The sequence below is a fragment of the Polyodon spathula genome, chromosome 23 (assembly GCF_017654505.1).
Source record: "Polyodon spathula isolate WHYD16114869_AA chromosome 23, ASM1765450v1, whole genome shotgun sequence".
Lineage (NCBI taxonomy): Eukaryota > Metazoa > Chordata > Actinopteri > Acipenseriformes > Polyodontidae > Polyodon > Polyodon spathula.
The window spans coordinates 18,701,165-18,716,461 of NC_054556.1; the positions used below are offsets into that span (position 1 = coordinate 18,701,165).

Here is a 15,297-nt window from a genome sequence, read left to right on the forward strand (position 1 = left end):
ACCGATGGGTGACAGCTCCGGGACACTCCCAATGTAAGGCCCCTCCAGGAATTTGGGCTCACTATCATTGATGTCCTGGACCTTGATGATGAACTCAGACTCGGGTTCAAGTGGGCGATCAGTGAGCCTGTCCCTGGCCTGAGCACGCAGCGTGTAGAAGGTCTTCTCTTCGCGGTCCAATCGCTCAGTGGCATGAATGTCCCCGGTAATCTCATCGATGATGAAAATGGTGCCAGCACCTTCCCCTGAGATTGTGTACTTGATTGAGCCATCCCCCTCGTCAGAATCCGAGTGAATCTGTGGATTGAAAACAGGAGAGGTTCAAGCGTATTGACAGCTCCTCTTTGCAACCAGCTGCTGCTCTTGGTTTTGCACTTACTGTCCTGACAAATTGGTATGACGTGTGGCTTCTTCAGTTGTAGATGACTTTCTGTAAACCTATTCAGAGGGGTATATTTTTTTTCCATAGCTGATTCTCAGGGCACAGTGGGTGAATCAGTATTGGGCTGTTTTTGTGTTCTATTCACATGCCTGAACACATGGCAAATGTAGCATGAATACAATGAAAAATAACATGCAAAAACTAATTTCATACTTTGACAAAAGTATTTGGGCAATCAATATATGTTGTATGAAACCCATTCGTTGCTGACTATTGACAATTATCATGACTTAAAAAAATCAACACCTGATGATAATTATAGAATAAATACATAATCAACAAGTGCTGAAAAATAAAATGGAAATTTGTGATTAAAAAAAGCAACAAAATGGGGTTAAAACTAAATTGTACAGGAATGATCTCAATATGGCAGTGATACAACTAAACGAAAAAGGTGAAACTACTACAAAAATAGCAGAAAGACTTGGTGGGCTATTACTGACAAACACAGGAGAACAGGAGCTACTGCAACTAGCTCCAGGGGTGGAAGATTGTGAACAGGAGGGCTTTGCAGGGGTGACGTCAGACCAGAAATGCAGACTCCAAACAATGAGGGATAGTAGGTGAATCTGTGACACTACAGCATCCAGAGTTTTATTGTAAATAATAAAGAAACAAAGGATTTAAACAAAACGCATGGCTGAAAATAAATGGCGCGTTGGCCAAAGTAAACAGACAGACAAACAAACAAACAAAGTGGACGGACAGAAAACAAGTACCGTGCTGGAGCTTCCAGAATGAAATAGCAATTGTTAGACTCTCCTTCTCTCTCCCGTTCTCCACTCATGAACACACAACCCAGAATGCATGAAAACATGCAGCTTTTATGCAGCTGTACCGAGACTCGATTGCTAATCAACCATTCAATCAGAGTCTTGGTACAACTGCACGTGAATTAATAAAAATGCAATTCCCCATGCTCACATATTATTTTACCTGCACGTGAAGTGCTGTGCAATCCTTGTGCCTAGATACTAATATACATTTTAAACACTTGTGCTCGTAACCCATATTTATATCCCATGTATTTTATACATAAACACCAACATTAACACACTACATACAACATAAAACCCTTAATAAACATAAAGGGGCGGGACACTCCTCCACAAAGACGAAGAAAGATTTATGCAAAATCTGGAAGAAAATTCATTCAAGCAGCCCAGCAAAATCCTCAGACTACTGCAAAAGATTTGACACAAGAATTGAGAGAAGATGGTCAAGAAATTCACGCGCGAACAATTCAACAATATGATAAGATGAATATCCATGGGCGAAAATCAAGATGCAAACCTTTGTTAAAAACAATACACAAAAGAAAGTGACTGGAGTTTTCCATTGAATACTTGAAGAAGCCTGATTATTCTGTCAGTGAAATGTTATGGTCAGACAAATCCAAAATATATATTTTTTTCACCAGGAAAGCAACAATATTTTAGAGAAGAGAATAATTCAAAGAAAAGTTCATCATGCCCAGTGTTAAACATGGTGGAAGTTGTGTCATGGTATGGGCTTGTTTTTGTTCCTCGGGCACTGGCGACCTTTGTATTGTAGAAGGATTAATGAATGAATGCTGCAAAATATCAAAAAGCTAAAAGGCTTATTGGACAGAAGTTTGTATTCCAGCAGGATAATGAAAGCCGTAAGCAGTCTGCGAAGTCTATAAAATAATTTCTAAAAAAAGATTAGTTATGGACTGGCCATCTCAGTCCCCAGACTTGAATCCCATCGAGATGGGGATTGACTTGAAGGCTGCTGTTGCAAAAAGTAAACCACAGTCATGTGCAGAACTCAAAGCTGTATGTGTTGAAGAGCGGGCAAAAATATCTTTGGAAAGATGCCAGGAACTGGTTTCAAAATACAAAAAAGACTGCAAGCTGTAAAGGAAGCAAAGGGTGGCCTCACAGAATACTAATGAATGGGTGGGTGCCCAAACACTTTTGTCAAATATGAAATTCGATTTTGCATGTAATGCATGTTATGTAATAATTATGTTTTTTAATTATAAAGCTGAATCTCTAATTTATATCTTTCAATAGAATAATTAGAAATTACAAAATTCCTTTTCTTTGTTGTTTTTCTCTTTTTTTAACTGCCCAAATACTTTTGTCAGTACATGGTTACTTGTATTCTACACAGTAAGAGTAGTTTAAAATTGGTATAAAAGCTTACCATTGTAAAAACATAACAAAGTGAAAGCATGGCAACACATAGGTAAGCATTGTAAAGCCCAGGAAGGTTTGGTAAAGCATACTAAAAAAAAAAAAAACATGGCATACCATGAAAACTATGGTAAATGCATAGAATAACCTTTGGAAAACTGCTAAGGCATGCTACAAATGTTCTGATGTAAATGTCTAATGGAAAGGATGCACACACAAGGGATGTATGCTGGACAGGGGATTGTAACCCAAAGCAGTTCCGACATTTACACACCATACTGTACATATTAAAATGTGATACATGCCAAGGAAATAGAGACTCAAAGCCAGCCCAGAGGGGTGAGGCAAGCTACTTCTAATGAGAAATCTGTCCTAGTGGGAAACTACATTTTACCCCACAGAACTGAATTACTGTTAATGAGCAAAACACTGCACTCATGGGAATGATTACTCATGAAAATATATTAAGGAGCACAGGGCCTGAGTGGTGTGTAACCCTCCTGTCCCCTGCCGCTCTGTATTTATATTCCAAACACAATACACGTGTCTTTTATATGGGAAAGCAGACCAAATCTGTAATGAAGTGCAATGGGATTTTTCTAACCCTGGATTATTATAGATCTTGGTTTTGTTTATTATCAAAGGATGGGTCTGTGTCTATTGATCCAACGCATGCTAGATCACAGGTCTGGAGGCTGACCTGTAGATGCAGCCCAGAGATTCACTGGAGCTCCCCATTCAGTTCAGCGGACTGTAGCCCTTCACTCTGACACAACCTCCAGACACTGTCTGTCCTTAATAGCAGGCTCTGAGCTCAACGACTGCAGACATCCAAACCGCAGTCACGTTGTAGAAATTGACGGCGCTCAATCTATTATAAAATCGAAGATTGCAGGTCTGGCTCGTCATTTTAAAGAGCAGGCAGATTCAAATGGCATTTGAACCCTTACCTTTTCATGGTGAGTAGTTCTAAGTGCTGCTGCTCAGATTTTGAGTTTTATTGATTTTTTTTTTTCATGTCACCTGTGATGGTGTTTTGAACTGTTTTGAAATGCCCAGCAACTCAACAGACTTGCCAGTACTTCTAATTTTTCTTGCAATTCCTCATCCTGGGTGTTATCCATTGCTGTATAACATGTATTTCCCATTGAAAAAGTGCAACTATACATATTTTGTATCACTTAACAAATAAAGTCAGCAAACATTTGCCTTATTGATGCACTACCTGTTACACTGCATTCACGAACATAGTATAATGATATTTCCTGATAAAATGATCATAAATGGCAATGCAGCAGTTGAGCTACATACAATGGTCCAGTAAGTGGAACAAGGTAATTAACAATAGCATGAGGCTGACCGCAGTGGGAAATTATTTTATAGTTTTATGAAACACAGGAACGCAGAATAAGAAAGTTTCTAATCTACAGCTACAGCCAAAAGTTTTGCATCACCTAGAATTTTAGGATCTAGAAAATGATATTGCAAAAGTCTACTGGAAGCCATAAAAGTAAAACAGTCTTTCATGTTAGATTTTGAAATGTCACATTTTTCAATTTTTGCCAGTTTATGAAGAAAAATGTCTTAATTATATAGGGTGATGCTAAGCATTTAGTCGTAGCTGTACCTCTACATAAATAAATATAATTGTGTTGAATAAGCATACTGTGATAGTGCCCCTAGACCACCACTCTTCGTAGTGTTGACTGCTGAAAGATTGATGGAGCTCCAGCACTTGGAGAACGAATTGTGAAGGGCTCATTATTCCTGTGGATGGAGAGGTCTGTATTAGCACCATAAGAGGCAGGCCTGTTCTATTTCCATGACTTGGGGAGTGGAAGCATGTGTGAGAGTTACACTTGGCTTAACACTGTAAAGAGGTAAGCATTTTACCCAATAATGATTTCTACCCTGCAAATGGGATTTTTAAAATCAGAGTAAAAAACACTTTCACCTGCAAATAGTGTGAAAACATTGAGCCTGACAGAACTCTTCATTCACGTTGCTTAGTAACCAATGATCAAAATCCTAAAGGTGCAATAATACTAATAATAATACTAATAATACACTAAAAGCACATGTTCCAGCATGGTATCAGATATAAACAGGTCCTGTTTGCTCACCTCTTGGCTGCTGCAAAGCCAGAGAGAACGGGCTGAAGATCGTCCACGCTACCCGAGCATAGAGACCGAAATATGTTGCCGAAGTCCTCCGTTCGCCGTGATGGTGAACCGGGATCGTAGCCAAAAGAAGCCGAAAACACAGATGGTCGGAATTTATGTTGGTTGATACATAAAGATTAGTTCATGGATGATAGATCCCCATAAACTATAGTGAGGTGAGCAAGCGAGACCTCCATGGATTAGGGAGTAGAGCACATCATTTTTACGGCACCTTTATTTTATAGTTTTTTGTATTGTGTTTATTTAGTTTTTTTGTACGCTGGCCGTATGTCCTCAGGTAGCTACCATGGCTGGTAGTGTCACATGAGATGTTCTCACTGTGTGTCTGTGTAAATAAATCCTGTTTATCTGCGGGGGGCATGTCAACTTCAACCTTTGTCTTGATCTCCTGCCTTTCACTCAGCAGCAAATGCACACACCCACAAGCAAGATCCCTGTTGCACTGTCCCTTGTGAAACAGCCCCTGCACTGAGGGATGAGTTCGTTATGCAGACACCCACTATCCTGCCCCTTGTGAAACTGCCCCTGCATTGAGGGATGAGGAGGTTGCATAAACACTGTAGCCAGCGGCTCCCTTCAATGATGCTGTAAATAATGTGTGTGTGGGAAATATTGGGTTGGCAGGGAGGGGCTTAAATTCCTCCCTGCCAAAATACATGTGAGAATGTGGCTGGAGCCTTATATAGGCACATGGCATATAAGGAAAGAGAAATCCTTTCTCTTGTGGAGGGTTTTTGGGTGTTTGCACTGTGGTGCTGGTGATTTGTATCTGTAAACATAGCAGTATCTGTTGTTTTGTGCTTTGTTTATCCTTTAACTTTGGCCCTTGTGTCTTTTGATTTATGTTTTTAATTATTGTTTTGTTAATAAAAAATGTGCATTAGTGCTTAAACCAAGTTTGCCTGTGTTTTCCTTCTCTGCCGATAGCAACTGAGCCCACAGCGCTATCCTGTCGCAATGCTGAATAGCTGCAGCAACTCTCTCAAAGCTTATATACTGTATCATATATCATGCTCAACATTATGGTAGTGACCATTGCAGAAATATGTCTTGGGGTGAAATGAAGAATAATTGTCACACACAGTCATCCTGCATTGGTAGTAAACTGATAATATGTGAGGTATCACTGGACCAGAGGGACAGATTTTTTTTTTCTTTTTATTAAAATCCTTTGTGTTTATTTGAAGACAATTATTAATTCCTGTATTCCAAAATATTTACTTAACGAGGGCCAGAGTGGGAAAAACATGGTGCTAAAATCCCAGCCCCAAGTCATACTACATTCCTAAAACTGTCTTTCTCTCTATAGACACTGCAACGGCCAGCCCACACAGACCTGCCTTGAGACTGCAGCTCTCAACAGAATGAACTGGCTTTCTCTCTATAGACACTGCAGCAGCCATCCCACACAGACCTGCCTTGAGACTGCAGCTCTCAACAGAATGAACTGGCTTTCTCTACAGACACTGCAGCAGCCATCCCACACAGACCTGCCTTGAGACTGCAGCTCTCAACAGAATGAACTGGCTTTCTCTACAGACACTGCAGCAGCCATCCCACACAGACCTGCCTTGAGACTGCAGCTCTCAACAGAATGAACTGGCTTTCTCTACAGATACTGCAGCAGCCATCCCACACAGACCTGCCTTGAGACTGCAGCTCTCAACAGAATGAACTGGCTTTCTCTATAGACACTGCAGCAGCCAGCGCACACAGACCTGCCTTGAGACTGCAACTCTCAACAGAATGAAGCACATCGCCAGATTCAAAGTGGACTGTAAACAGGTTAATTCCCAGACAATCAGTGTCCATTTGAGAAAATACTATTGGATTGTGGCAAGCTGGGTTGCGGGTGATGTCAGACCAGGAAGGAGGTACACACACAGCACTGAGGTATGAAGCGCTGATGCACGTTTTAATTATAAATAAACAAATAAAAGGTTTAAACACAAAACAAAACACTTTTCCAAAACAAAAGGCACGATGGCCAATACAGACAAACACAAGAGACACGGAGCAAACATTAAATAAAACAAGTACTGCTCTGGTTTAGAACCAGCACACACAGCAGTTGTTTGTTATTATTTATTCTTTCTCTTTACCTCCCAACTCTCATTTCATCTCTGAACACACCAACCCCTAGTGCAAGATTTGTGACTTCTTAAATAGCTGTGTTGGGACTCAATTGCTAAACATTCAATCTGGCCCCTGTACAGTCTGCAAGTGAACTAATTGTGACTTCCCTGTGCCCACATGCCAACATGCATTTTAAACCATCTGTGCTACATAACCCACACCATACAAACCCAAAACAAAACACACCCAGGTTCAGATGCACCTTGCCACATGTATACTGTAGGATTAGTGTACATTTGTCCAGTCAGTGTATATGGGTAGGTCCACTGTAGAAAGTCAAGACAGCACACTGTCTAAACCATTCTGGAATGATCATTCCTCAAAGAGCACGCTCAATTCCTTCAGGATGTTTTATTGAGGGTGGAGAAGTTCTTCAATAGGAGATATTAGCAGGGATAGAAGATGTAGCACTGTAGCCAGTGAAACTAAAACTGCATCTTTTAAGTGATTAATTATGGAGGTACGTGGAGAGTTTAGCTGATGTTTAAATAGGATGACATGAACTGAAGATGATTTTATTAATACAATTATCATGAGTTATTGCACTCTGCAGTGCCAATGCACATGCCAAGACTATTAATAGTGTACGGAGGACAAACACATTTCCATACACAATCACAGACTTTAATTAGGACTATATAGAATAAAATATGGCTGCCATGCCTTTTTTATCAGTGCCTGTAATTTAGCCTGCTTCCTTTATTTTTGCACAGACTCAGCAGAGATGCCAAGGCTGTCCCATCCATTAATTGCCTAATGAAATATGAAAAAAGTTTAGCACTCTCCTGCCATAAAACAGACGGCACTTTCTGTGTCTTCATTAAACACATTTTAGTCATTAATTTTCCTTACCCATCTCTTTCCTTTAAATAATAAAAAAAGAGTGATTGGATATAAAAGGTTACCTACAGGCTGTGCAACAACCCTGAGTATTATAGTCTGGGACTGAGGTCAATCAAAGAGTGATTACAAAACCCATGTCCTGCCTCTTTTTAGCTCTAGCAGCATTAACGCTGCCCACCCTTTTCTGCTGCTGAAGACCTCTTGGTTTTGCTTTCATTTTGGATATGCAGATTGCACTCACCTGCACCTCTTGTCGTAATGAGCAGTGCTGTGTAATTACAGATGTTGACATGTGAAACAAGGTAATAGCTTGCTTGGGGTTTGCCGGTTCACAGCCAGCCTCTGCATGTTACACTAACACCAAATCGCTCCTGCTTTGCAACAATCAACTAGTGCGGCCTACTGTACTTGAACTGAGTAGATAAGTATTAATACCTACCGTTATCCACGGCAGTAGTTACAAATGAGTTATGAAGTAGTGCCTTAATATTTACCTGAGTGATAATCACAATAAAAGAAATACAGAAGTAGACTTGCTAGACTTTCAATAAACCACAATAACGAACATTGTATTCATGAACAACCTTTAAACAAAAAAGAATCTATGTTCAGGTGGGGTGCGCAACAGGAGACGCGTTGCTGAGCAACTAAATAGGTTTACATAGAGTAGCAGGTTCCTGAAGCGGGATGTTTCCTTTAGTGGGACTAGTGCTTGCCTTGTGTGGCAAACTTTTATTTTTAACTTTGTTTTGTTTTGTTTTCTTTATTAAATGTGACATTACTCCCATTGCAGGTCCCCTGGTGTCAGCACGTGTGTGTATTAAATCTGTGCACCTGTGAAGTGTGTTAACACCCAATGCTATGTGTCTTCCTCAGTATTTTTCAGTGACGACCCAAGTGTGTTACAAACCCCGCTTGTTACAACAGGATACTAGAATTTAGACAACTCCTTAATGGTGATGTCTCTGATTTCCTGTAGTTGGAATGTGTTAATGATGTAACTTTATTAAACAGTGATACCTTTCCTACGTAGAGAGGTTCTGTCCCTGTGTATTCCTCCACGACGAAGAACTGGTTCCACACCCAACCTCGCTTCACACGTTCGTGCGACATCATCTCGCCTTCCTCTGGCCTGTCCTGAGTCAAACTGGTCTTTGTTACCATAGAGACGACTATTCCGAAGTGCAGTTGGAGCGCCAGTAGCAGCAGCAGCAGGGTTTCAGTGCTCCCAGGTAGAGCCATCGCTAAACCTCTTCCCAAACCTACATTGAGTCCAGCACTTAATGGGAGAGAAAGTGGTTAATTTAACTTCTTAGGTTTTGTGGTGTTCTGTTTGTATCATGTATATTTCCTTCAGTGTCAGTTATCTGTTAATTACCATTAATTATCGTTAATCACATTTGATCACTGACAATTACTGGTAATCACCAATAATTAGTGGAAATTCTTGTTAAAAATATCCATAGAAAAGGTGATGTTAGGACTGAAGCATGTGTGGAATACACAAACAATGAAGAGGGGTTTTTCACAGACCTTGAGGATCTTGTCTCCAGTAGTATTTTGCACCTGGAATTCATAAGTACAATAGTTATTGAGATGGACAAATATTACACATCTGTTTAGGTCCAAAATCTATAATCTACATGAAGGAATGGAAACCAAAATCCACTCAGGGATTATTGTGTGATCTAACCCATATGGAGCCTCTATGCAGGTGTATTGCATTTTCCAGGCAGGTGGAACAAAGCCAGTTCTGTTGGTTCAGTAGCTTCTAATGCTAGTCCAGGAAAACAAATAAACCATGGATGCAATTAAAATAAATATGGGTTGACTGTATTCCACCCATGATAGCACCCATGTTAGGAATAGAAAAGAAGACACCTTAGAAGTGAAATGAATGTCTGAATATGGTCTCAATATTCTTCTCCGAAGAATCAATAATTTGCAGTTATTTCAGTAAGGAGGTTGTATTGTGTAGTCGAGAACCAGAAGGGCTTGCATCTGAAGAATACACTCCTTTTGAGAAAAGAAGGTGCTTTACAGTTTGTGAGAGCAGCACTAGCAGACCTGCTCTTTGCTCACCCTTTGTATCAGTGAAAATGAGTACACCACCATTAGAGTAGTCATCCTAGTGATGATGCGTCACTAGAATAAGAGATCAGTTGGTTCTGCCTTTGCTTCTATAGTGCAATCACTGCTCAGTGAATTCAGTCAGTGTGGACACTAGAAGTTTCAACAGTCTAGGATCATGTCTTCTCAGTTTAAGATTGAACACATAGGCAACCTTCACTCCCTGGTGCCAGTACACAATTATGTTGCCATTGTTGTTTTTATCTTTGCTCGAGTGTCCTGTACCAACTCCAGAACTGTTATTTGCTTTCTTTCTGATTTCTTGCCTCACAGAGTTCTGAAATGGAAATGTCTCTGGTTACTTCTGTTTGGATTTCTTCCACAGTTCCTCCAAACAGGACATTGATGGTCTAGGTGCTCTTCGTTTGCTTTCGTCACGTCGCCTTGTTCGGATTGACCTCTTGGGCAGAGCAAACTACAGAATTCACCGCACCTGGTCAAGACACCACTTTACCTAAAAAAAAGAGGGAAATAGTGTATTATCATTTATTACCCCCTCATCGGGGGTTTATTGAACAGTAAATTGGGAGTTTAATTAGATGTAACCCTCTCGTTACCCATGAATGCTTTATAGGCTTACATGCCTTCATTCATGTATGTATATATGTATGTATGCATGTATTTACTATTTTTGTATTATTATTTTGGGTGTTTACTTCAGGGACAGTACCTGTGTGTTTTTGTATAAAAAAAAAAAACACTACTGTACTGCCCACACTATACATTTTTACTATACTTACTGTAGTATGCTATATTTATAGACTTTACTTACTACTGTGTTTTGGATGGTAGTATAGTATATACAGTAATGTTTCCTTGTGTCTGCCTATGTGTCAGTGAGTGTCTGAAAGTGTGTTTCTTTGGGATTGTTTCTCTTTGGGAGTGTGTTTCTCATTGTGAGTGTTTCTATTTGAGAGTGTGTTTCTCTTTGGGAGTGTGTTTCTCTTTGGGAGCGTGTGTTTCTGTTTCTTTGGGAGTGTGTTTCTCTTTGGGAGTGTTTCTCTTTGGGAGTGTTTCTATTTGTGAGAGTGTTTCTCTTTGGGAGTGTGTTTCTCTTTGGGAGTGTGTTTCTCATTGTGAGTGTTTCTATTTGAGAGTGTGTTTCTCTTTGGGAGTGTGTTTCTCTTTGGGAGTGTGTTTCTCTTTGGGAGTGTGTTTCTCTTTGGGAGTGTGTTTCTCTTTGGGAGTGTGTTTCTCTTTGGGAGTGTGTTTCTCTTTTGAGTGTGAGTGTGTTTCTCTTTGGGAGTGTGTTTCTCTTTGGGAGTGTGTTTCTCTTTGGGAGTGTGTTTCTCTTGTGAGTGTGTTTCTCTTTGTGTGTTTTCTCTTTGAGAGTGTGTTTCTCTTTGGGAGTGTGTTTCTCTTTGGGAGTGTGTTTCTCATTGTGAGTGTTTCTATTTGAGAGTGTGTTTCTCTTTGGGAGTGTGTTTCTCTTTGGGAGTGTGTTTCTCTTTGGGAGTGTTTCTAGTGTGTTTCTCTTTGGGAGTGTGTTTCTCATTGTGAGTGTTTCTATTTGAGAGTGTGTTTCTCTTTGGGAGTGTGTTTCTCTTTGGGAGTGTGTTTCTCTTTGGGAGTGTGTTTTCTCTTTGGGAGTGTGTTTCTCTTTGGGAGTGTGTTTCTCTTGTGGGAGTGTGTTTCTCTTTGGGAGTGTGTTTCTCATTGTGAGTGTTTCTCTTTGGGAGTGTGTTTCTCTTTGGGAGTGTGTTTCTCATTGTGAGTGTTTCTATTTGAGAGTGTGTTTCTCTTTGGGAGTGTGTTTCTCATTGTGAGTGTTTCTATTTGTGAGTGGGAGTTTTTCTCTTTGGGAGTGTGTTCTCTTTGGGAGTGAGTGTGTTTCTCTTTGGGAGTGTGTTTCTCTATGGGACTGTGTTTCTCTTTGGGAGCGTGTTTCTCTTTGGGAGTGTGTTTCTCTTTGGGAGTGTGTTTCTCTTTGGGAGTGTGTTTCTCTTTGGGAGTGTGTTTCTCTTTGGGAGTGTGTTCCTCTTTGGGACTGTGTTTCTCTTTGGGAGTGTGTTTCTCTATGTGGGAGTGTGTTTCTCTTTGGGAGTGTGTTTCTCTTTGGGAGTGTGTTTCTCTTTGGGAGTGTGTTTCTCTTTGGGAGTGTGTTTCTCTTTGTGAGTGTTTCTCTTTGGGAGTGTGTTTCTCTTTGGGAGTGTGTTTCTCTTTGGGAGTGTGTTTCTCTTTGGGAGTGTGTTTCTCTTTGGGAGTGTGTTTCTCTTTGGGAGTGTGTTTCTCTTTGGGAGTGTGTTTCTCTTTGGGAGTGTGTTTCTCTTTGGGAGTGCGTTTCTCTTTGGGAGTGTGTTTCTCTTTGGGAGTGTGTTTTGCTTTGGGAATGTGTTCTGTTTTGTGAGCATGTTTCTCTTTGTGAGTGTGTGTCTGTGTGTTTCAAGTTGACAGTAGCTATCCTCCCTGCCTCATCTCACATCTACCCTGCAATCATTGCAAATTGAATAGCCTACTGCTGTCAATATTTATTACATTCGACTAGTCGAGTCTCAGGAGTATACAACAGATGGATGGCTGTGAAATGAAAATAATCAGATACATATTGAATATAAATAAATAAACTCACACTTACTTTTCTTTCTGTGTAAAGTGTACAGATCTAAATAACCACCCTCCAATAATTATAGGGATGCATTTCAACCCACTCATATGCCATGCTTACTAAAATAGAACAGAATTGCCTGCTTTTCAAATGTACCTTTTAATGGGCAAGCTGCCTCACAAATGCATTTACTTTCTAATTATTATCAATGCTGATAGACTGGCATTTGCACTTCATGCTGCCCCACAAAACCCATTGGTTTTTGCAGTGAGACTGATTACCAACACTGGCACAACATAGAGCATATCTTGAGAACCAATTATCCAAGTTTCATGAAAGTTAATAAGGTTATACTTTACTTACATATGTTTCATTAATATATCCATACATGTATCCTATAGTGATTTGATTATAACACATTATTTTCTAATAACTGTGCATATAGGTCCTCATGACTCGATTTTCAGCTATAATTTAATGTTTACATTGGCATGGGTTTGTTTTATGTATGTTTACTGTATGTATGTATTTTTTTTCTGTGTTGACCAGGTTTCTTTTTCCAGACAGCTCTAATAAATTCGTGTCTGCCAGCCCTGGTCAGACTGCCCTGTGGTTCAGTGTGGAGGCAGTCATGTTTATGCAGGATTTGATTAATCACTTTGGGGATATCTGAGGAAGTCTAGGAAGAAAATACACCACATATAATTACAAATATACATATATTTCTTAACTGACACAAAGCTGGCAGAAAGTTGCTTGAGGCATATCCACACATGGTGTAACTGATCTAGCCCACGTAAGGTTCTGGCACAGAACAAGTTCATATTGAGCAACTATAAAGTTCCCAGCTCATTAATTCAGCACTACATTGACTTGATAATGCCTGTGTATACTGTATATACCCCATTCAGCACTTTACATTGACTAGATAATGCCTGTGTATACTGTATATACCCCATTCAGCACTCTACATTGACTTGATAATGCCTGTGTATACTGTATATACCCCATTCAGCATTCTACATTGACTAGATAATGCCTGTGTATACTGTATATACCCCATTCAGCACTCTACATTGACTAGATAATGCCTGTGTATACTGTATATACCCCATTCAGCACTCTACATTGACTAGATAATGCCTGTGTATACTGTATATACCCCATTCAGCAGTCTACATTGACTAGATAATGCCTGTGTATACTGTATATACCCCATTCAGCACTCTACATTGATTAGATAATGCCTGTGTATACTGTATATACCCTAAACTGCAGTATTCCAGCCATGTATATTACCCTAATCTTTAAAAAGACATTTAAATGTGTTTGCTTTTTTTTTTTTTTAAACTGACCTTATACCTTTGTTGATGTTTGCAATCATTTGGAGTGCCTCGTACGGCAATTAGTCAAATACGTTGTTACAGACATGTGTAAGGTGTTTTCGACTATGTGTCTTAGTAATATAAAGACACTGACTGATGTTACATATATCCAGACCAATTTCATCTCAGTCTGCTTCTGACGGAAACAAACAGGACTGATTGTGACACGATTTATCCACACGACAGATGAAATTGTAACATAAAAGATAGGGATAGATAACAGACGGGAGCTAGCTGAAGACTGTGAGTGTGCACACAAGCCAGGTATTAATAGCCAAATAGACAGCTGGCTCATGCAGGTAGAGGTCAACATGGTTAACCTAGCATAGATCACTGATTAATTGCTTAAGGGACAGGCAATTGGATAAAAGGACTAATCAATGAATTCAATACATCACATCAGCCTCACACTCAAACAAGCGCTTTGCAAGCAAAGAGATAAAGCCAAATGGGAAGATGATTAATTGGGCATTTCTAAACCAGCCCAAACCTTCATTGTATCTGAGATGACCCAGCCTGAAGAGGCTAAAGGATAACAATCTCGGAGACTAGCGTAGAGCACAATACAGGGCCCTGTTGAAAATGAGAAATAGAAACACATACTGTCTGTGATAAAGTGCCATCGATAATTATTTACGCAGTTGCTGTAAGTTTCAGTATCTGTACTTCTATATACTACATCCATAAATATTAAACAATTAATTTATAAACTTAAGAATCTAAAACGACTTGTGGTTGAAGTGTTTGTCATTTAATGTGTTTATTTTATTATCTCAAAATTCGAAATATTAAAGTTTGCTTTGATTGTGCAAAAAAACACATTTCCCTGTAAAACCAATAACTCAAAAAACTTTATTTATTTATTTATTTATTTATTTATTTATTTATTTTTTACTACAGTGTCTCATTAATAGCGGGGGAAAAATGATGCAATTAAAATTTGTAAACTGTTGTCTCTTGTGTAGATAAAACAAAAACGAGATTAAGATCACAAGGTAGATGATCTCAGGATTTGACATTTCAAACTGTTTGGTCGAGATAAATTATTCCAGGATCTTGACATTTTAAACAGTTGAGCTCATAATATAATTATCTTGTGATCTCAACAAATAACTCTTCCATGTCTTCAATGAGTCACAGTAATTTACAAATGGTTTGAGGAAACCAATTATAATTTTTACACAAAATGAGTCTGACAGTTTACGCTGACATAGAATGTAATTAAAATCCCCTGCAATACATTAAAATATACAGCAGTGTGCATATTTATTAGAACGCCTCAATATTTGTAATTTATATCCTTCATATACCTACCTGCATGAAAACCTCTGGGTGTGAGAATTTCAATTTCCAGTCAGTAATCAGTGATATTAAAACAATAGGCACTCGTGTGAAAATGTTACACCACGTTGTGCTTTAGTCAGGCATATTAAACAACTTCTAAAAGGTCTCAGGAATATTTTGACAATAT

The 15,297-nt window shown here is 39.3% G+C and overlaps 1 protein-coding gene across 1 annotated transcript in view; it reads right to left on the reverse strand.

The window, feature by feature from the left end:
- The window catches only part of LOC121297780 (cadherin-22-like), a 190,667-nt gene that overhangs the window by 103,534 nt on the left and 71,836 nt on the right, over window positions 1–15,297 (reverse strand). The window contains exons 2-3 of the mRNA XM_041224277.1: window positions 8,787–10,350; window positions 3–297 (exon numbers count right to left, since the gene is read on the reverse strand). Of these exons, the coding sequence (XP_041080211.1) occupies window positions 3–297; window positions 8,787–9,008 (517 nt within the window). The 5' untranslated portion in view covers window positions 9,009–10,350. The remainder of the gene's footprint in view (window positions 1–2; window positions 298–8,786; window positions 10,351–15,297) is intronic.